This window comes from Falco cherrug, chromosome 2 (assembly GCF_023634085.1).
Source record: "Falco cherrug isolate bFalChe1 chromosome 2, bFalChe1.pri, whole genome shotgun sequence".
NCBI lineage: Eukaryota > Metazoa > Chordata > Aves > Falconiformes > Falconidae > Falco > Falco cherrug.
The window spans coordinates 36,775,272-36,797,290 of NC_073698.1; the positions used below are offsets into that span (position 1 = coordinate 36,775,272).

Consider the following 22,019-nt stretch of genomic DNA (forward strand, 5'->3'; position numbering starts at 1 on the left):
GCATAATTTCTCTTTTGCTTTAAAGCCTGCAGGTTAGAAGCTACAGTTTTGTGACCCTCTTAAAGAACAAATGTTTTACAGATAAACGAGGAATTTACATGTGTCTTCTGTACTAATTTTTAACTATTTGTCACCTCTTGTGAGATAAATGAAAGCAGATATTTTTCTTCCAGCAAGAGCTATCAGATTATGTGCTGTCTCATCAGTAAAGGGTAGTATTTCATCCAACTATAATATAATAAATATATGAGGAAACTCCACATAAATGTAAAAATTTCATGCAGCAGGCAGGCTGGAAAAATATTTAAATCCACATTTTTACACAAGTCTGCCAGAAAATATGGAAAATATACAATAATTGTTCCAAATACCAAGAATATAAAAATAAATGAGTTTTTATGAAAAAAACCTGGGTTATTCATTCCTCAGAGTGCAAACGTGAGGAGTTATGTATTACTATACTTACGGGAAAATGTTCACCCTTATCAGGCTTGTTTGGACTCATCTTTTATGAACCAATATAACATTCAAGCAATAATTTCAGTTGAGGTATTTATGCAAACCTGAAGATAGAATCCTCCAGTCACGATAGGTTGTACATTCAATTACACTTACTGTGCTTTGCTTTTCTACATGTATCACATAAAATGATACCCATTATATTTCTGCATAGTATTGTCTTTTGTAATTTTTATCTTCCTTTTTATCTGGTGTGAACTACAGTGAAGATTTACTGGACTTTTAGTACTTTTTTCTTGGTTAATCCCATCTTCTTCAAACATTTTTTTCCCAGATGAATTAGGATTCTTTATTTATCTGAATTAGTGAACTCTGGAAATTCAGAGGAAAACAGCACCTTGTACCTGCTTCTGCATGGAGGAACTCTTATATTTTAGTGGACCTTTTGAATATCTGTTAGTATAATATTTTTCCATCTCTTAGGCTAAATGTCAAGTGCTAATTACTGAAATGAAGTATTACAAAGTAAGTAGTATTTATCATGGAGCCATGACTATTTTTGAGATGGGTAGTGAGTTTATGTCAAATATAGAAAAGCAAAGTGAACCTGTTTTGGAGAAAAGAAAACATATACACAGATGCATACTGAAAGACTATCAACCTTTATACAGAATATCTTTAAAAGATCTGGAAGTCTTTCTGGAGAGAGTGTGGTAAGAGACTATTTATCTCAATCAAATTCCTTCTTCTTCAGCTGGATAAACTGTGTTTTTCACTCTCTCCCTTTAAATGTGCTACCTATCACAATAAAGCCTTCTGAACATGTGCGTTTCCCAGACTTACTTTCAGGTGCTTCCATGTGTTTTGAGAATATACTTCAAGATCAGGAAAGAAACGTATATAAATTAAATAAGAAGCCAAAGGAACAAAATAAAATAAAAAAAAAGAAGTATCTGCAGGGCATCAGTGTGAAAAAATGTTTAAGCTGCCTGTTATTAACTGCTCAACCTGTTTTATGCTGGATTTCTGCATAATTATGTTACAGAGGAGGGGGGAAAGAACAGATGTTGAATAAAGATTGAAAATAAGAAAATGAGACTGTTAAGAAAAATAGTTGTGGTTGCTCTCAGCTAGACATTTTTGGCAAGACTTTTCGACAGCAATCTATTTCTCAAATTCATTGCCCATTTCTGCAAGATTAATGTAAAACAAAATGTTTCTTTTTAAGTCTGATCAGTTGAACAATTATACAGCTCCAATAATCCCCAAGTCAGTCTTTCAGAAAGCAGCTGAATGTTTCCTCAAGCAGTTTCATAAATTAGATTAAATGAATATGATATCAGGTCAGAAACCCTGTAAGCTCTTTTCATGGGAAGTTGTTGATAGCTTATATAATTAGCTGGTTTTTTCATGCTTTGTAAATATCCAAATAATCCATACAAGATACATTTTTCACAATCTTTACAGAATAAATGCCACAAAACTATACTTTTGTGTTTTTCTGTCCCCTTTTCTCACACTTATGTCATGCTTTAAAGGAAGTTGAACTACCATTTTTTTAAGAATGTCTCAATTTTTTTCTGTGCTTAGTTGATATTTTCTGGCAGTGGGTTTGAATGCATTATGAAGTTGCTGTCAGATTAAAGCTATATAAAAAAGGGGGCAGAAACTACATGCAGAGTTGCTACACTAAATCGTTTGCATCACCACTAAACTGTACACTCCCTTTTACCCTGAGCAGATTATTTACCTCAGGGGGAGTTATTCCTGAATAGACTCTGCAGTGTCTCTTAACTAAAAGAATTATGTGCTTTAATGCAACTGCTACTGCACTTTTTCAGAAATGCCTATTCACAGGGTTAAGATAAAATCAAAGATATTTTGGGAGAGGGATTCAGATGTGAAATGAATCCTTTCCCCAAAGTTTTAATTTTCTTCTTGTTAACTAAAAATATTTTATTTTTCAAGCATTCCCGACTTTGCTTTCCTTTGCTATCCTCACCCTACATACCATCACAAGTAGACTTCAGTCTGTTGAACTGCTTCTTTCAGGTGAGCAAATACTTCATCTGCTAGCTGTCTTCTCTTGTGATCCAAAATTGACATGTGAGATTATAAAGCTGTGTAGGGTTTGTTTCTTGAAAAGTTGCAGAAAAAAAAGTTACAGATAAGAACTCAATAGACTGTGTTTTTACTTCAAGAGCTTACAAGTAATTTGATGAAGAAACCACATACTTGTATACATTTTGTATTCAGTGGATTTGGACAGAATTTCCTCTGAAAAAAATATTCAAAATTTTGTCACTGTCTTATTCTATTTGCTTTGGTCCTGCTAGAGCTTCTAAAAGAAACTATGTCATCTGGAAGAGGTACAGCTATGAAAAAAAGGACCATGTGTGCTTGTATTACTTTGGATGTGTGATGTGTGCATGTGCGTTTTCTAGATATATTCTTATTACAGAGTCTTACTGTAATTCCAAGTGAGTAGCAGTAGCTCAATATTATAGTATGTTTTAAACTGCAACTGTGCCATTACCACCAATCTCTATAGGAGAGCATGGTTCACGGGTACCAGCGGGCTGATGGATCTGTCTGTGGAATCGGAACAAATCTTTCTTATGATTCGTTTTTTGCCACAGATAAGCCATAAAAGAAAGACAACAGATTGATGGAGGTTTAGTTTTTCTGCTCTTGTTTTAAACAGTAGATGTAGAACAGGTTCTTCTATTTTATAGCCTGAAGCTGAGCTGTCATCATAAAAGATGTAGGGACTTAATACCTGAGAGCTGGGCAGAAGAATTACTTCCCACTTTTTTTAGAGCAGATTAAACACCGCACAATATAGCTCATTACTACCTAATGTAAATTTATTGAAAAGGCAGTTTTTGCTAAAGCATGAAATACTTGGTTTTATTATTACCTGCTTTACTGCAAGACACAGATTTCAGCTGAGAATGAAAGTTTTTCATTTATAATATGCCTGTCCATATTGTGAGAAATTCTATACCTGACCAAGAATATAAAGCTTGAAACATCATTTCTGCTTTTTGCCTGTGTGAGTGCGTGTGACTGACTCTACGTCTCACTTGGTAATGTAACTCTCTCATGTAACTGCAGTCAATGTACAGTTATGAGCTTATTATATCTGTACTTCATGAGGAAAAAAAACTCAGAACTGGTTACAATATGCAAATTAACATAACTGAAGGTGATAACCATTCAGGTTTTGTTCAGCTTTAGAGATTAATTCTGTGCCTTATTTTTAGTTCTGTATATTTTTATTCAATGAAAAAGTGAAATTGTGGACATTTCAGAAAACCACACATAACTATCAGACAAGCATTGCATTGCACATTTGAAGGAGGAAGAGAGGAAGAGAAACATGAGCAGACAAACACAAAAACAAGATAAGAAATAGAAGACTGAAGAATAAAAAAAGAAAGGAAAATAATTAAGTAATATGTTGCTTTGCACATATTTGGCAATAGTTTATATTTCATGAAAACAAACATACTTTTCTGAAGCTATTTCCGCTGTTTATCACTACAGATACACATATATACTTCTAAAAATAGATCCTTTGCATGTGCATAAGATAAAAAGTCCCACTGTCTTCATTTCAGCTCACCTCCTTTTTGAGTAAAACTCTGGATGTGTGGAGCAGCTCAAGTTCAACCTCAGCTAGAGTACAGTTTTGGGCATCTTTTAAAATGCATCACATTTCTTTTGCCCTACAAACAAAATTATTTCTTAATTTTAGATTACAGAAGTGGTTACAGTTAAATAATTTTGCTGTATATTTATGACAGAACCAAGGCAGGTAGAGTATTCTTCAAGTAAAAATGTGCTGAAGTGCATTCTGGTTTAGAGCTTACTGCAGAAAAAAAGAACCCCAAACCAACTTTTTTTCTGTTACATAACATTTTTTCCAGGTTTGCTTAATACCAGTTTAAAGGGGAAAAAAATAAAAGCAAAAAAAGCCACACCCAATACAGTTGAGCTGAACCACAACCATTGAAATAAACTAAAAGTGAAACCTGAAGGGATTTGTGACTTACTGAAGTAAAGAAACTGTTTTAGAAGGTGGACTGGGAGGTATTTATAATCACTGATGTTATTTTTTTGTTTGTTTGTTTTTAATAGGATTTTGCCTTTAAGCAAAGCAGGTATATGCCAGACATTCCCTCTTCTTGCATGTTTGACAACATATATTATATGCATTTTTGTAAGTTTTTCCTTGTCATTTGAATTCTTCAGAATGACCTATTGATAAATGCTCCATTTTAAAAGATTATTTTCTACTTATGCAGAAAATGGCATGCTATAAGCCTGCTAGGTTTAAAGTTTGTTTTATCTGAAAGTTTATATTCATAAATTTCCTTCTTTTTGTGAACTGATCTTGGATGTAACTTAAAAATGTATCCAAATAAAAGGTATTTCTTGTGGCTGAAGGTTTATAATATAGTGCATACTGGGGAATGGTAAGTCTAAATTTGCAATTCTAATTTAGAGAAAGAGTCATCAGTAGAGTATTTCCTCAGCTTTTGCCTTTTATTCCCCCTAATCTTTCTATTTTGATCTGATAGAAATATGTTGGCTTCTTATGGCTAATTTTGTCCCCTAATCTCTTGAAACTTCTCCTTTCTTGTCCTTTGCTCCAAGTGTGAGAGTACAGAAACTAATCTGCTCTATTTTTTAAAGTTGCACTAGGAGATCTTTTTTCTTATGGATGGAGTAGGTATGTAAGCAATCTAACTTAAATGAGTTCTTTCTTGACTGGTGTAGAAAGATATGGTTTCATTAACTGTGTGTGAATGTGTTGTTGTGTGGTGTAACACAGCTGGGCACAACAAGCTGGAGCATGTCTTCCAAGAAATTTCAGAACAGCTTTCTTGAAAACTGCTGTGAAAGAAATAGCACATTTTTGTAGCAAGACTGATTAATCAAAATAGGACTTTCCTAACTCAGAAACAAAAAGAATCCAATTTGATGTCAGTTCTTCAGCTCTCTGTTCATAATCACTGCCAAAATCATGTGCAAATTGTCTCGTTATAGAAGGCTGTATTTAGAGTAGGGAACCAAGTATTTTCAAGTATTTCTGCCTAAAGATGGTAACCTACATCTAATTTAGACATTTGGAGTGCAATTTTCGTCCACATTCATATACCTAATTAGTAATGGGACTCAGATTAACTGTAAATATTTACATGACCATGCACATGGAGTTGACTCTCTTGAGTAGACCTCCAGGTACTATAATGGGAAGTTTGACACCTATCTGGCATATGGACATCTTCCTTGGAGGCACAAAGGCATTGGAATCTGGGGCTACGTCCCTCTTCCATTCCTTAGGTGTAAATTTGTGTACCTGTGTGAACAGCACAAAGCAAGACAAGTGGAGGTTTCTGGGTTAGTTGTGTCAGTACAACCTGGACATATTAGGAAATCTTTTTAATCAGGCTAATCTGCTTCTCAATGAGAAGCCATTTAAACATACTTTACATTGATTTGGCAAGGAAGCAATATTTGAAAACCCTAGCCAATAAGTAGTTTATGCTGGCATTCATGGTCACCTAGGTGTCTTCCAGATACTCAAAAAAAAAAAAAAAAAAATCCTATGTAGAGGGGATCAGTTATTCAACAACAGTTGTGGAAAAAATAATTTGATTTTTAGATACATTTTCAGTTTTTTTAGAAATAATGTCATGAAATTGCAATTTGTGTCTGCTTGTTTCCCTGATTACCCATTAATTCTGAACCAGTTTCTGTCCAAGGACACAGGCTTCAAAAATAAGGTTCCACAGATTTTGTGGATAGACAGCTGTAATAGACTATCTAAGTGCCCAATATAAGTGAAAAACTGATGTCACAGATTATTAGACGCTGAAGACTCTTGACTGGAGAAAGTCATTAACAATGCCTCAGTTACTGAGAAAGCTTCAAGCAGGCTGTGCCTTCCAAGACATGTTAGTCAATAATAATACAAAAATTTGCAGAAAATAAGCTTTCATTAGTTCCATTGCTCATGGAACTATTTGTTATTAGCTTGTTATCTTTGCAGACAGTGCAACAGAAACAGGTCTAGTGAACAGATTTAAGCTCAGGGAGACTAACAGCCCTGTGGAGAAGCTCAAGAAGGACAAAATTGTCATGACCAGGAGTACTAGGGGAACAGAGATGACAGAAGGCCACTGAATGTGCAGAATTATTCAGAGCTTTGAAAAAGTTTAAATTTCCTTCGGTGGTAGATGGAAAGTCAGAAGATGAAATAGTCAGTGAAGTGACACTCCAAAAATCAGGGACAAGCAATCTGACTTCTGAGGCTTTTGAGAGGCTGGCAAAACATTTGATTTGCAAATACTGATAGAATATACATGTATTTAATGCAGGGAGGAGTTGCCTTTCTTTCCTTTCTTGTATTCTTAAAGCAGACAAGTTCTATTTAGAAGGAAATTAGAGATAACTAATAACTCAGCTTCTCCGGATCTGCTCCCAAGTCCACTTCACTGAGCAATGGATTTTGCATGCCTGTGGGAAGTCTCCATAAGAGAAAGGGAAAATGCAAACACCACCGGCGTGTTTTGAGAATGTTACAGATTCTTCTCTGTGCATGAGAGATAAGCAGGTTCTTGCTACAATTACTAATTACTCACAATTATCACCAGTTGTATTCATGGGACAGGATACACTTCTATGATAGAATAAGATTACAGTATGTGTCCTTTCTAATGCCTTATAGCATCTTCTTAAATTATGTTCTTTTTGTGATTCTTTACCTGATTTTACTCATGTATCTTTAAAGCTGCTTGTTAAGAAAAAACATTTTAACAGCTGTCCTTGCACTCTGGGACGAATGCATTATGGATATAGAATTGTTTTTGCACTTCTTACAATCACCTCTTTTCACCTCTTCATGCAGTGAACGCCTCCAGCTTGTTGTCACTGCACTTGATTGCAGCATAGGAGGTTTACAGGGTCAAAGCTAGTCTTGTATCTTCTGTTATGTCATGCAAGTCTTACAGGCTTTACTCTTATACTTTCGATTTTAACATGGCTTTTTTTGTACTTTCATAATTACTTTTAGAAGTGTTTAATAGGGTAATTAAGTACTTTTCATACATTTGTTGCACAAATGTATGAAAATGTAGGCATTGTAGACAGAAATTTGTCTCTATAATATAGATTCAACAATATCCTTGTGAACATTTATGTTTATGTATCTATATCAAGGTGATCTCTGACAAAATGTCAGTAGGATATAATAAATTGCCTTTGTCCTGTAACTTTGCCAGACTCATCTGCCCCCAAATCCGCTAGTGTCTTTTGCTAGGATCTGTTCTACAATTCCAAACCTATATGTACATCAAAGAGATGCAACTAAAAAATAAAAATGAATTGTCAGATAACTACCTTGCAAAATTTTGAGCAAGGTTTAATTTTCACAAATGGAATCAATATCTGAACTAACAGCAGCTTTTCTTTACTATTATATGACCTAGTTCAGGAAGATGATGCATTCATGTTTGATTTTAATCATGTGTGATCCCACTGAAAATGAGGGAAACTGTATATTCTTTCTGAAATCCTTTAGAAAGTGAAAGATTAAAATATATACTGTAAAGAGTTGAACAATGAATTTGTCAGAACTTACCCTAGTGAGCACTCAGAGCACCTGGAGACATTGAATGAGGACACAGAATAAATAAAATATTTTAAAATAATTTTGTCTTTTTCTTGTCCGAAACACTTAACATTTCCCATAACTTTGGTGGGTAGAAAGAGGCTTTAGACAGGGAAAAGGAATGTTAAATTTGGGTCTGTTTTAGCACCCAGGCTGTATTACATTTTAAGATAATCACATGGTATGAGTTAAGGATTTTATCTATATTACAGATCTGATATCAGAAGGCTTTAATTCCCCATAGCAGCCTTTGATAATTCAATTAGTCTCTCAAAAAAGTTGGGAGTAGCTGATAAATTCACTTTAATGTTAAATCACGTACCCCAGCAGGTTCTCTTAATATGATTGCTTCTCAGGGAGCTTAGCTCTAGAGGTGATACCTCCCAAAGGCAACTTTCTGCAAGGAATATGTGGGCCTTTGGAGCAGATTGAAAGAACTGTCTGTACCAACATAGCTTCTTACCATTAATAAAGTTGCTTCAGATCATGACAGTGATCTCATTCACTCAGATGGCTGTCCATCCAGTGTAATTTATTTTAATTTGCAGCCTTAGTTTCCTCCATGGAACAGATTCCATGAATATGATGAATGATGCCAGGAATAGAGAATGTCATTAAAGAAGCTGAATTTAACCCTTCCCTTTAAACATTGTCATTTGGGATTCCCAAATCCTATTGGTAGACACTGATTGCTGAATAACACATAGGAGGGAATTAGCTAGATATGCATTGGCTATGTCTTTGGAGAATGCTAACAATAACACCAGTTCTGTTTGCCTACCTTTAGGATATGAACAAAGAATATGTTAGACACAAAAGATGAACAACAGGATTTAGCATGGTAAATAGATGCATGTCCCTGCAGAAGTCAGGTAGCAAAGCAGAGAGAAAAATCCTAACAAGAAAATGCTGCTTACTACTTGCAAACAGTTGGCCTTAATAGGCAGATTGTCACTGACCTTCTGTACAGGATTACAGTTTTGCTAGAAGGAAGACTTAAATTTTAGATGTATTCATCCATGTCATCAAAGATGCATGTTGTCATCACAGTTAGAGCAGGCTAACTGACATTGAAAGCTTATAGAAAATGCTGTATTTTCCTTTCTAAAGGTAATGAATAAAAAGTAACAGAAATATACATATCCTTCTCTGTGTGAAATGCTTTATTCTGTATTTTTAGTCCACTTTGATTTCCTGTTTTGAATAGGCAATTATATTCAAGGATAACATTTGCCATTTGTTTTATAAAACAGATTCTTGCAGTAACCAGAATAAATAAATTCCTTTAGATATATTTTTTTTCAAAGAAAAATTACAAAAAAAAGTAATTTCTAATGAATTAATCCTAGTAAAAGGTATGGAAGGTATTCTAGTAAAAGTTATGGAAGGTATTTTACATAAGCATTTAGGTTTAATATCTGTTTTCTTCTCTTTTGTTTTTTAACTCAAAAATTAGACTTACATGATAGCTTCTTTCTATTCAGACTGGTTAACCTATTTAGAATTGCCCTTTATTTTTCTGTGCTAGTTTTATATTTTTTCATATAATTTTAATGTTTATTTTATTTTTAATATTCCTGAGTTTTTATTTTTCATATTCCTGAGTTTCTTTCTACTCTAAAATAGTATGCTCTAAAACTGAAAATATCTACCTAGTATATTTTGTGAATATTATTACTTTGTCCACTAATGGCTCTGAAATATACTTCTTGAAGTTATACAGGTGCAATGAACTGCGCATGAAAATGTTGAAGGCAGTTTGTAATATTAAGCTGCAATTGAATTTATTTGTATATCATGTAGACCAGTAGGCTGTAGTGGATAAATGCAGTCATGGTAATATATCACAGGAACATTTGATAATGCAGATGTACTCTACAGGATTACCATCATTGGTTTTCCACTTGATTATGTTTAAAGAAAAATTAACTGCTAAATAAGTGTGTCAGCTTTTCAAAGGACTGAGACTGATGTTTTATGAACAAAATTGTTGACAATAGTTTATCATCCCAGTCTGACTTTCTGAGAAGTATTGACTCAACATTTTTTAATCAAAAAACACGTTTAAATTTAAAATTTTAAACTGAGAATTTATTTAAAGAAGGAGTATTTGCATTGATGTTGAAAGCCACAGAGTTAATGAATGGAAATCCTCAGTCCTACTCAACCTTTAAAATAAGAATTTTGAGATCAGAATTATTTCTGAGAATGGAATTACTGACTGGTAGGAATTCCAGGTATGCTGCTCTCAATTAATTTTATTTTGTCCTTGGAAAGACGAGAAGTGACATACCATGATTTACTTTTGAGCATCTCGAAGAACTTAAAGTCTGACTCCAAAATCCAAGGCTAGCAATTCTGTACTCTCAGGACAGGCAGGTAGATCTGAAAAATCTAGTACATAAATATGGGCTATGACTCATGAAGCTTCCTTCCCTTTATTTTCCTACTTAAGCAAAAGCTTTGGTAATATTTGCAGAAGATCTGTAGGCTTGAACTATAGATGAAAGGGAAAATTGGATTTTATCATCTTTGCAAGGTATCCAGCACCCTGCTGTCTTTAGGATTCAGCTAGGTCTGTGAGCCAACAGAACCTGGGCTGCAAAGCCAAGGTATGGCTGGACAGGAGAGCTGGCAAGAAGGATGTTGGCTTTCTGACTTTAAATTCCAGCAGGAGCTAGGATGATGTGCTGGTTATACCTAAGGTGCCAACTTGCTCTGTAGACAAAGCATAGTTGATCAGTTGATCAACTGCTGATCAGCAGCTGATTTGTCTTCCTAAATTTCTGGAAATGAAAGAAATAATCTAAGTTAAACTAAACTAAAATGCAATATGCCACTTTACAACATGTCAAACATCTTGGTTCTGTGAAGTTGGCAACGCCTATACATCAGCAAAGCCACTCCCTGCTATGGTTTTGACAAGAACTTAGTTGGAGCCAGAGCTGTAGCTGCAGTGGACCAGCTACAGTTTGCCTCAGTGAAGAGCAGCAGATCCCAGTATGTTCCTTCAGGGATTTAAAATAACACAAATTTTAATGCTGTAAAAAAAGCAGTAGCTTGGTATAAGCACAGTAGCACAGTATTAGGGGAGAAGGAAAGTTGCTTTACTTTTGCAATAAAATAGCTCAGTGGAAAAATACCAGGAATCTTGATCAGACTAGGTATTGAATGAATAAATTCTGTGGAAATCCCAGAACTTATATGGGCATGTAATCACTGGGTTATTAGTTTGCAAGGGGACAATTTTCCTACCAATGGGAGGACAATCTTCATTAAGAGCATGTCTTGGAAAAGGTGATTCATAATGCTGAGTTACACACCTAATTTCCATCTACATTAAATTAGGGAACATTGGACCTTTATATTCAAAACAGGCAGTTTTCTGAGGGCTGAAAAGCTTAAGGCAGCTAATAGGAAAAGCCAGACCGATGGGTATGTATCCCTAACACAGCGGTAGATATATTCAAGATATCAGCTTCATGCACATTCAGTGAAGATAGGTAGGCCTATCCGAGAAGTGGTTTAGGTCTGGAGCTTATCACTGAAATGAATGCTTTTTGAATCCATCCTTCTCCATTGCCTCTAGAGACAGCGTAAGAATTCTAGCCTAATGTCAATTGTCAGAAATTAAATTGCGTGGCAATCTCTGTTTCTTGAATGAAATAGTTTTTTTTCTTATAGCTGCTATTAGGCACCTGATGAAACTAATATTCATCCTCTGACTTCCTGTGGGGTTTTCTTCAGTTCCTTGATTGACAAGAACTCCCCCTTAAAAAGCAGATTAGATGAAAGCTCTCTCTGGTTTGCTTCATTGTTGAGTGATAATAAAACTTAAACAGGAAAGGTGAAAAAAGTATGGCCTGTCTTCCTGCTTACGAGGATTTAGTGCACATGGTAGGAGGAAATCAGGCTCTCCAGACTTCAGCTGTAGGAATACTTTTTCCCTGAATCCTAAATTAGGGAGGTACAGTTGCCTTAGGAAAGACTATACTTAATAGTCTTGCTCAAAGACACAAATCTTAGTAAAAGAAACACCTTGAGCTTATTTCATTTTTGTTATCATGAATGATGTCAGATGTCAAATCAACAGCATTTTTTTATCTTACTTTACAGGAAGAATATTTTCTGTGTGTTGTCCCAGTTAGAAGCCTTTTTTTTGTTTACTTTGCTAGGGGGTTTTGAGATGAACATCAACACAAAGTTTAAACTTCAAAAAGTCTTCAACTTAGTATTAGTTCTATGCAACTACCTCCGTCTTGTAGAGTATTACTGTTCTGCATGGTCAGCCTAACCAAAGAACAAGATTTTCCACGTTCTTTGATCTTTTAAAAAGATATTGAAATCTGAAATCAAGTGCTTTGCCTAAGTCCTGACTTTTCTGGCAACAGTGAGCTGAATAATGTACTGATATATAGAGTCCTTCTAATATTATATTTAAAAAAAAAGAAAAAAAATACATATCTTCATAATCAGTCCATCTATGTCTGTCAAATGATGAAATGCTCTGAAGTCTGTTGTTGATAAAAGGGGGAGGACCCACAATCAAGAAAGGGTGGGTGGGTGGTGGTGGTAGTGAAGAAGAAGAGAATAAATGGAAAAAATAATTCCAGCTAAAACAACCCCATTTGATTCAGAGGCTGTACAAAGTGCCAAATGTCATGCTAAACGAAGAGCATAATCTCTTTAAACATATTCAGAAGGCAGAGCTGAAATATTTTGCTTATAGCCATAGTACAGAGCTCTTTGCATATCTTGCCAATAACACAAAAATAATTCTACAAAAATCACATATATCCTTTCATTTATTTCTTTTGCATTAACCATCTAGGTTAGAGGGTTTTTACATACTAATACTGGGGACAATTAAGTCTCTTTAACACAGAGACAGATGCCAGATGTATGCATGTAACAGTTACAAAGGAAGCATATGCATAGTATCAACTCTACAAATGGTCGGGCTCCCTAGGCACTCGACAGTTTTGAAGCTAAGGGAGGGAATGTTTTTATGTTATAACATTTTCCCTTGGTGGTAGCAAATTAGCTGCCTTGTATCCATCTTCAGCTGGAACTGCAGAGAGTCACTTGAGAGCTTACAAATAAGTTTAATGCTGTGCTAAACTGTTTCTTAGATACCTGAGAAGTGGGATACATGCATGCCAGTGCTGTAACAAGTGGGCTTTAAAAAAAAAAAAAAGTTTGAATTTTTGGGGTTTTTTCCTCTCATAAGACAAATTTTTCTTACCTTAATTCCTTACAGAATTTGTTCAAGGTCAGACCAGGCTTGCTTTCAGTTATGGTGCTTCACACACAATTTTTGTCTCCTTGGGAATTAAAGCAATTATTTTTCTTAAACAAAAACAAAGCAAAGCTACATTTTTATTAGGAAACCCAGAGGCTGTTTTTGAACACCCATGCAGCAGATATCAGGGGCCAGTTTTCTCTGCTTCCCATTATTTGTGATACAAGAATTCAAGCCAATAATAACTGTACAGGTCTCTTGCCTTTTCTTTCCAATAGAACAAAATGGCTGGGAGGAAAGGTACCCATTAAAATCAAGTCATGGTGGAAAGCATACATGAATCTCTAAATCAAGTAAATATTATAGTGATAAGTTCCAGTAAATGAAAAGGTCTCTTTAAATACTCTGAGGATGTTGTTCATGATCCATGTGTAGCACAGGTTTTACTGCACTTTATAGTATGTCTGCCCTATTTCTAGGGGTGTAGTAACTTCATCACCTCTACAGAGTAAAGATTTTCTTAAAGGAAGTCAATAGATTGACACTGACATATATTCTGAATCCTTCAGCAGCTTTAATGGTAGCAGCTGCATCTTTTACTTGCTTTACCAGAACAGTGTTTAACTTACGTATTGCCTCACTGCTGGATTTCCTTTGTAGGGTGTTCAGATAAGTAAGCTGAGGGCACAGTTAAGAGAAATTATCCTGACTGCATCTTACTTGGTGGTGGTGTTTGTAACTAGCTTTTAAGTCTATTTCCAGGACTAAAATACAATTTTTATAAGAACATGGCTCAGATGAGAGATTGCCAGAGAACAGAGAAATAGCTTCTAAGAGTTAGCAGGCTTAAAAAGTGAAAACAATGAACACATAATGACAACACCTTTAGAAATAGTTCCCAAATTAACAATTTTTCTTAAAGGTATGTTTTGTCATATCACAGTACTCTGATATCAATACAAAACTTGAAGATATAACAAATGCAAAGACGACAAGTAAAAAGGTGACTTTCAGTTGAGCAGCTCAGCTGCTGGAAAGAAAAGTAACTAGCAGGAGAGACTTTCTGCATTAGTGTTCTATAATCTCCTCAATCCTTGAAAAATATGAAAGTGAACTGGACCTTAAGGTTTGTGATGAAGGATTTGGAAAAGAAAGATGTGACTACTCTGAGGACATCTTCACTAAGTGTCTTTCAGAGATCTATTTACATTTCATGAAGAACATGAAAATATGGTTTTAAATCTGTTTACATGTACAATTTTTTTTTTTGCCAAACTGGTCAAAAAAAGGGTCAGATTTGAAAAATGCATCCTCAATTATTATTTCTGATTGATCCAATTGGAGCACTATGCAGGCAGAAAGCTAAGATAGCATTGTGAAACTCAAATTCCTAACAGGATGTGGGTGCTTCATAAATAGACATAAAGGTAATCCCATTCTGCAAGTCTCTTTCGAAGGTGGTAATAAAGGACAACACCAGCATCTAGTAAACAATAGTCTAGGGCACTATCTAATCAAACAATAATGAATACATTACTTATCATCGCATAGGCAAGACTCTATATGAAGCTCTGAAATATTTTTTTTTTTCCTAAGAAGATATTTTTGTATCTGTATGTCCAAGTGAGTTCCTTAAGATGTCTGGATAACTTCATAGTATTTGTGAGCACTGCATTATGAAAAATGTTCTTCATCTTGTTCTGTCAGACACGTTGTACCTCCCATGAAGTCCAAAGTATATGACCTGTATACATCAACCTTCTGAAGCAGAGAATGATACCCACTGGGCTTTTCCATCTATCAGTATAAAACAGACATGGTCTCATTATGTCTGGTAAAAGAGATTTTGAATGTAAATCCAGACATACTGGCAGGAATGTGGAGGAAACTACTCTTTTTCACCAAAGTGGCCAGATTTTGAATGGTTCAGCATCCATATAGCCTTTAGTAATTTTTTGTGAGGCTTAAAAACCCCCAAAACAGACAGCATTTGAAAAGCTTTATTGCATTGATTCTGTTTTGGACAAAATCATGCTCCTACACAGAATCTGTCAGATTTCCATTCAAGAGAGTCCACCTATAGTCAGGATGAAAACAGAGCCATCAAAAGGGCATAGAAACAGATTTCTTCAGAAGCTTGTCATGTCTCTCTCCTCAGTGGCACCCTCATCACTCAATGTCTGTAAACAAGTTGTCATATTCAGATTTGAGACAAGTTTACAAAGCAAAAATCTTGGTGCATTCTAATTAAAGATTTGTATATTGAGATAATTGGCAACTGTTGAGGGAGGCTCAATGGTGTAATATATAGCTGATTGTTGGTGGCTTGACAGTGTGACACATGGGGATAGCTTCCTTAAATTATGGAGCTTTTTATTGGTATTTTCAGGAAATTTCAACAGCATGATTATATTTTCATTGATGTTGTCTTTCCTTTTGTTAGTCATAATCACTTTTACCTCTTGTCTCTAACTGTACAATCTATTAATATTTGTATAGGATGCCTCACAATGGACCTCATTAGTGACCACATTGCCACGGTACAATATACAGTGTTAACATTTACTAAATATTACAAATTACATATGGAAATTATTGATATTATGATTATGAATAGCTTACAATAAAGTTAGTAAAAAGAATGTGAATATCATGCAAATTTTACAGATGATTATGCAAATTCAGTTAGATTTCAGATTTAAGAGTCGTTGCATTTTTAGGTGCTAGTACTAAAACAATTCCACTGTAAAATCTGTGGAACTGGCTTGATCAAGAATAGCAAAATGTGTTATATTAGAAATGTTTATTCTAACAAATCCACAAGCCTGTTCTCTTCTGTAAATTACTGCAGTTTTGTTTCTCTTCTTTTCCAGGAAATAGCTTTTGGGCTCTACAACAAAGATTTACTGTTTAAAATGGTGAATTTGTCAGGTTACTAAAGTTTCCCTGTAGCTTCTTAGCTAAACGCAGGGCTGGCATAGCTAGCCCTTGTACATTTCCTCCCTGCAGCCCTGGGCTAGGAAAAGGTTTTTTTATGGTGGGATGGGTAAAAAGCTAAAATATCTTTCCATGACTGTCATATGGGCTTCTTACTGCAAATTAGAGTAGGTGCCAGTGTGACCTACAGGCAAATGTTGGAAACCAAAACCGTGTGTCCTTCCTCAGCCACTCCTCTTTCTCCTCTAACAGGAAGAAATGAGACACCTTTTGTACTAGTCAGATATTTTCAGTTCACTGCCAACTATAAACTTCTGTGTACCTTTGAGAAGCATAGTGAAAAATTTCAAGGCCTGTGAGCTGTGCCTGGGCCACAGATAGACATTTTCTACTGTGGAAGTTTTGACATTGTGAATTTTGGAAGCAGAGCCTTTCCCTGTCTGTGACTCACAGGTTTGATTTGCCTCCAGAACAGCAAGGCAGAGGCCAAAGACCCATTCTTGGGATCTGTGGACCAGCCCGCTGTGAGGATGGAAAATTTTCAGGTAACAGAAATGTTTTCTTGCTCTTATGCTGTCTTTAAATACAAATATGTGATTGCCATTAAATTGTAAGCATGAATTTAAAGCATACTTCTGTAAGAAAAATACTAAATGTTCTGTAGGGGTCCATGTAATCCTGAAATATTCCTCCAATATTTATGGTTTGTGACAAATATGAACTAGAATTAAATCCATAGGACCACCATCTTTTTATTGTTTTTGACATGTTTTATGCCATGTCAATATAAAAATATATTCACTTTATCTTGTGTCCAGAAAACAAGGAAAAAACAACAAAAAACCCAAACAAAACCCCAACAAACAACAACAGGGAAACTGCGTAAGTGTTACAGACCTCAGAAGCTCATATTTATAATATCAGGAAAAGACCACGTGATCCAAGAGGTTTAAAAGTGGCAGTCCATTCTCACTTTACTGCCAGTCATTTTGCTCATCTGAGCTATATAATTGCTTTGCCTAACTGAAAGGACCCTTTAAACAGACAAGCCAATATAAGTACTGATTGGAGACAGCTCTGTTTAATAACAGCAAGCATGTGTATAGAAGTATTTGTTTACCTCTGCTCATTTATGTCAAAATCAATTGTAATTAAGCAGGAAGCCAACCACAGAAGTAGTACTTTAACTGATTGTTCTCATCCGAAGTGTCGTATAGTCCCAGTATTTAGGACATGTCAGAGCAGCCCATTATTTTTCTCCTGCAATAAAGACCTACTTACAGTCCCTTCAGTTCCTTAGTAAAGGCAATTGCCTATCTCAAATAAAAAAAAAAAAAAAAAAAGACACTATTTCATATAAATTCAGGGCAGTGGGGGTGGGGGGTTGTTCTGGCCATAATACAGAAATTACTGAAGTTCTGAAAGGCAATGTTATTTATATTCTCTGTTAGACATTAGATGTCATTTATTGTCCAACTGTTTACACGTATGTACAGAAAATACAGAACTTTTGTATCTATTCAAGGTATTAAAATAGATAAACCATACTTTATTTTACCTTGTTTTTTCAAAAGCAAGTACTGGTGGGGTTTTTTACATAGTATGTTTGTGGTTAGACCAAAGAAATATAAGCTACAGAGGATTTTATACCTTGTTTCATTATTGAGTGAATTCTAAATGAAAATACTTTCAATAATGAACACAAATTCACATCAACGGTGAAATGAATCTATCTCCTAGGGAAGTCAGTGTGAACTCCATGCATGCATTCAAAGGCAGACCTTTTTCTTTGCAATGTGAAACAAGGGTCAGCAAACGTGCATTGCTGTTCACTCTGTAACGCAATGAAGAACAAGAGTATTTCAAGAGTGAAGGTAGACCATATAAACAGCACAAAACTGAAACAGAAAGGAGAAGACATTCACTTTGAAATGGGTCGTCCAATGTATTTTTCATTTGGAGCTGTTAGTTGATAGCCACTTCGGTCAACTGAGGCAGCCAATGAGCCAGCCCTGACAATCAATGATTTTTTTTTTAGCTTCCGTATTTATAGAAAAGAAGAAATAAAAAGAAAAGTCAATTAGAAGGAGGGGTGTCTATGTGATAGTAAAATCTAGGCATCACCTGTTGAAACGGGAAAAAAAAGGTAAATAAGATATCTGAAAGATAAGCTAGCGTTTCCTAGGACAGTAAAAAAAAAAACAAACCAAAAACCACACCAAAATTTCTGACACTTTAAAACACTCAGTGTTATTTCTGCACTTACCTAGCCATATTCTTATTTAGCCTTCATAAATGAACATAGTGTAATACAGAGCTACATTTTTTTAATTTATTTTGTGAGTAAAACGTTCTTAGAAAAGAATGCATTTGATTGACCATTTACCAGGTCAAATTTTATAAATTATTATGATTTGAACTGTGCCTCATTTATCTTCAAATACAATTTGATAACATCATTACAGGTTTTGGGAGGAATATGGTTGTCTAGTTCGAGGTATGTGTCTGGGTTTGTATATAGGGGAAATCAAGTTTTAAATGTACGTCTGTACATATGCATATATGCTTTTATGTGTTTTTTATACTTTTAAATTCTGATTTCCCCTCTCTACACAAGCTTGGGCATTTACTATTATATTATATAGAGTATTTTGATAGAGTATAGTGTTCTTCATCTTATATACTTATACTGTTATAAACACAGTACATGAAATATTTATTGAAAATGTTTGCTGATGTTTTATGTACATGGATTGTTTAGTTTTTATTTGCATTTCTGCTTTGTGCGTATGTGTAATTTAAATAATTACAGTCCAGTTAAATTAGAAAAAATACTGTATTTATTAACTCATTTTGGCTACATTGAGTCAGTGTTCAAAAAAAAAAAAAGAATTCTTGAGTTTCTTCTTCGTTATCATTATGCAAATTTCATATAATTAGTGAGCCAAACCAATATATCTCAGTTTTAGCCATTGGAAGGAGCCAGCTATCTAAAGCATGAGTTAATTAACTTCATAGTGCCATATATTTAGGGTTAAATCAGTACCCATAATTAATTCTGTGCATAATATTTGTGAGGAAAGTATAGGAAATTAAAGATAGCACAAAAAAATACCTTTTACTTTAAGTTTGCTACAGAAAGCGTATGTTAGACACAGCTTCTCTGGTAATATAGAATAAAATATACAAGGTATGTCTTGTGTTGAACCAAAATACATACCTTGCATTGCATTTTTTTATGTTGTCAACATAACTTTCATCCTACGCCATCTGAAATTTCTATCCACTACACTTTGCCTATCCAGGTGACTTGTTTCCAGATAGCTTGTTTCCTTTTACTTTCTATAGCTGATAATTTAGCAGTTCTATTTTAGCATATGTTCTCCCCCAAGTGCTAAAGCACTTCTGACTGTTTACCCTTAAAGCTCCAGAGAGTTAGGAAAACCCCTAGGCTGCTTCTGTTTATTGCAAACACTTGGACTGTTAAGGGTTTATTTTCAACAGGAGGGAGACAAGTGCAGAGATAAAGACAGGTGGTGCATATCACTCTACCAGCATATCTTGCTGTACAGTATGGTGTATGACCTCTTTTACATATATATATTTATATATTTACCTTTAAATTGATTCTGTTTTCTCATCTATACTAATTTGGCCCTTGGTGGTAGTAGTTCACTTCATGTTTATAGTTTCTGCTGCTAGTACAAAAATGCCTCTTCAGTTTTTTTCACTGTTAGCCATAGCAGTCAAAGTTACAGGCTAATGGTGAGACAAGCAGCCTATAATGTATGATAATCAATACTGAAAATCCATTTCCTATGATGTGACATAAAAGAGTTAAGTGAAAAGACACAGATTTTCAAGACTAGAACACCAAAGCCCATGCAATGCAGGTGGTTTTAACTTCAAGGTCATTCAGTATTTGTTTCTTCTTTTCTGACTTCATATTTAATTCAGTCACTGCTAGGATGCCCAGGGAGCAGAAATGGAAAATTAGTCAATACTGTGAGTATGAATGCAAGTATAAAAACTGCTTTAGCAAATGCAGGAAATGAGAAGGGGAAGGAAGATATGGAGTGCAATACATATATAACATATATATGCTATATGATATATATCTTTTACTTAGAGATTGCCAGCAAACTTTCTATCTTTATTGGCAGTAATGAATAATGCAAATACTGTGTAAGAGTCATCCTCATACCCAGTGTATGGGTACATGTATAAGAGCTAAGAATTTAAAATCTTGGGACATAAATTGGTTATAACAAAATTAACCTAATCAGTCTTGAAAATCTCAAAGCATAGTTTTTGGCAAAGCACTGAAAACAAAATGTAGTTAACTTATTTCCAGTGGCTGAGAACTTCTTTAATCTTTACCTTTCATCTGAAGTTTGTTTATTTAAATCTCATCTCAGGAATTTTTTTTTTTAAACAAATACTGTTTGGTCAAGTTTTAGAACAAGAGACAGTGCTGAAATACAGTTTCCCAGTTGTATATTTCATATGTATATATATGTTGTCAAAGTAGATAGCAGAGAATTGTAAATAAATATATGAACATTTATTTAATGCATTTTAAGACAATATAACACAGAACTACTACCAGAAAAGCAGGAAGTTTTCTTTCTACAGATGGTGGTTTTGTGGTCTAATAACAGGCTGTAACCTAATGAAATCTTCCCAGTTGTGTTTACTAATAGTCTCCCAATACACTACGAGGTGTTGACACATTAAAGTTGGTTTCAAAGTTTTACAGGAAGTGCTACTTCCCCCCACTCCTCACCCCCCGCACCACCCACACACCCCACCCCCGTGAAAAAGAAACGAGCAAAGAGGAGTCCTGCTCAGAGAATTGAACTGCTCAACAGAGAATTGAAAAGAGAGAGAGCAGCAGAGACAAGTGTTGGTCCATTGTCTGTGCAGTTCTGGACATTTTGTGGTAGCTAGCACACATCATGTTTTTACTTTTACCTTTTGTTAAAAAAAGACCAAAAAATATTTACAAAAAATAATACAAAGGATAGGTAAATTTACAAACAATTGTTTGGAAAGCTGATTAATTCCGTATGAAAACCATTAAAAGTGCCAGAAAACTTTTACTCAATGTTGTCATGATTTCCATATAAGAAAAAATATTTTTAGATATAGAGAAAAACCTAAAGAAAACATCTATTCTTTCCCCTTACTATACAAGTTCACTTTTAAAGCTAGAGGCTGAGCTTACACAAATCTACTCTGTAGGATTAGGATGAAGAGCAAAATAACAAAATTAATGAATAGCAAGCATTTACAAAATCTAAAGTTCTAGAAATAACATTGAAATGGTTGAGCTTGGAGCATTTTGGTTTTTTATTTTTCTGTTGGATTTCTCTGATAAAATGAAATGAAACCTGGCTAGTATTAACTATTGCCCATCCCATACTAAAGCTTGGAACCTTCCTCTCCAATGCTTTTCCCCTTGTGCTTTTTAAAATACATTGATCTGGTTTTGTGGAGGTTTATGTTTCCCTTTTTTGAGAGAAAGAATAGCATTTTCACTTGGCTTTTTTAAGCAGCAGCTGTTTGATGCTGTAGAAGCTCTGGAAAACTAGATATAGAGAACTTTAGTAGAGGCGAACTAATGGGTGGAATGAGCTGTATAGCAATGTCCTTTATTTGTATGGCTCCCTTTTTATCAAGCATTTGTCACTGCATATA

The 22,019-nt window shown here is 34.8% G+C and overlaps 1 protein-coding gene across 2 annotated transcripts in view; it reads left to right on the plus strand.

Moving 5' to 3' along the window:
- The window catches only part of PCDH17 (protocadherin 17), a 92,857-nt gene that overhangs the window by 63,188 nt on the left and 7,650 nt on the right, over positions 1-22,019 (plus strand). Inside the window, exon 5 of one of the 2 annotated variants that reach the window (XM_027815908.2) lies at positions 16,790-16,864. The exons of the other annotated variant lie outside the window; for it this stretch is intronic. Coding sequence (XP_027671709.2) covers positions 16,790-16,864 — 75 coding nt within the window. The remainder of the gene's footprint in view (positions 1-16,789; positions 16,865-22,019) is intronic. 2 annotated transcript variants of the gene reach the window in all.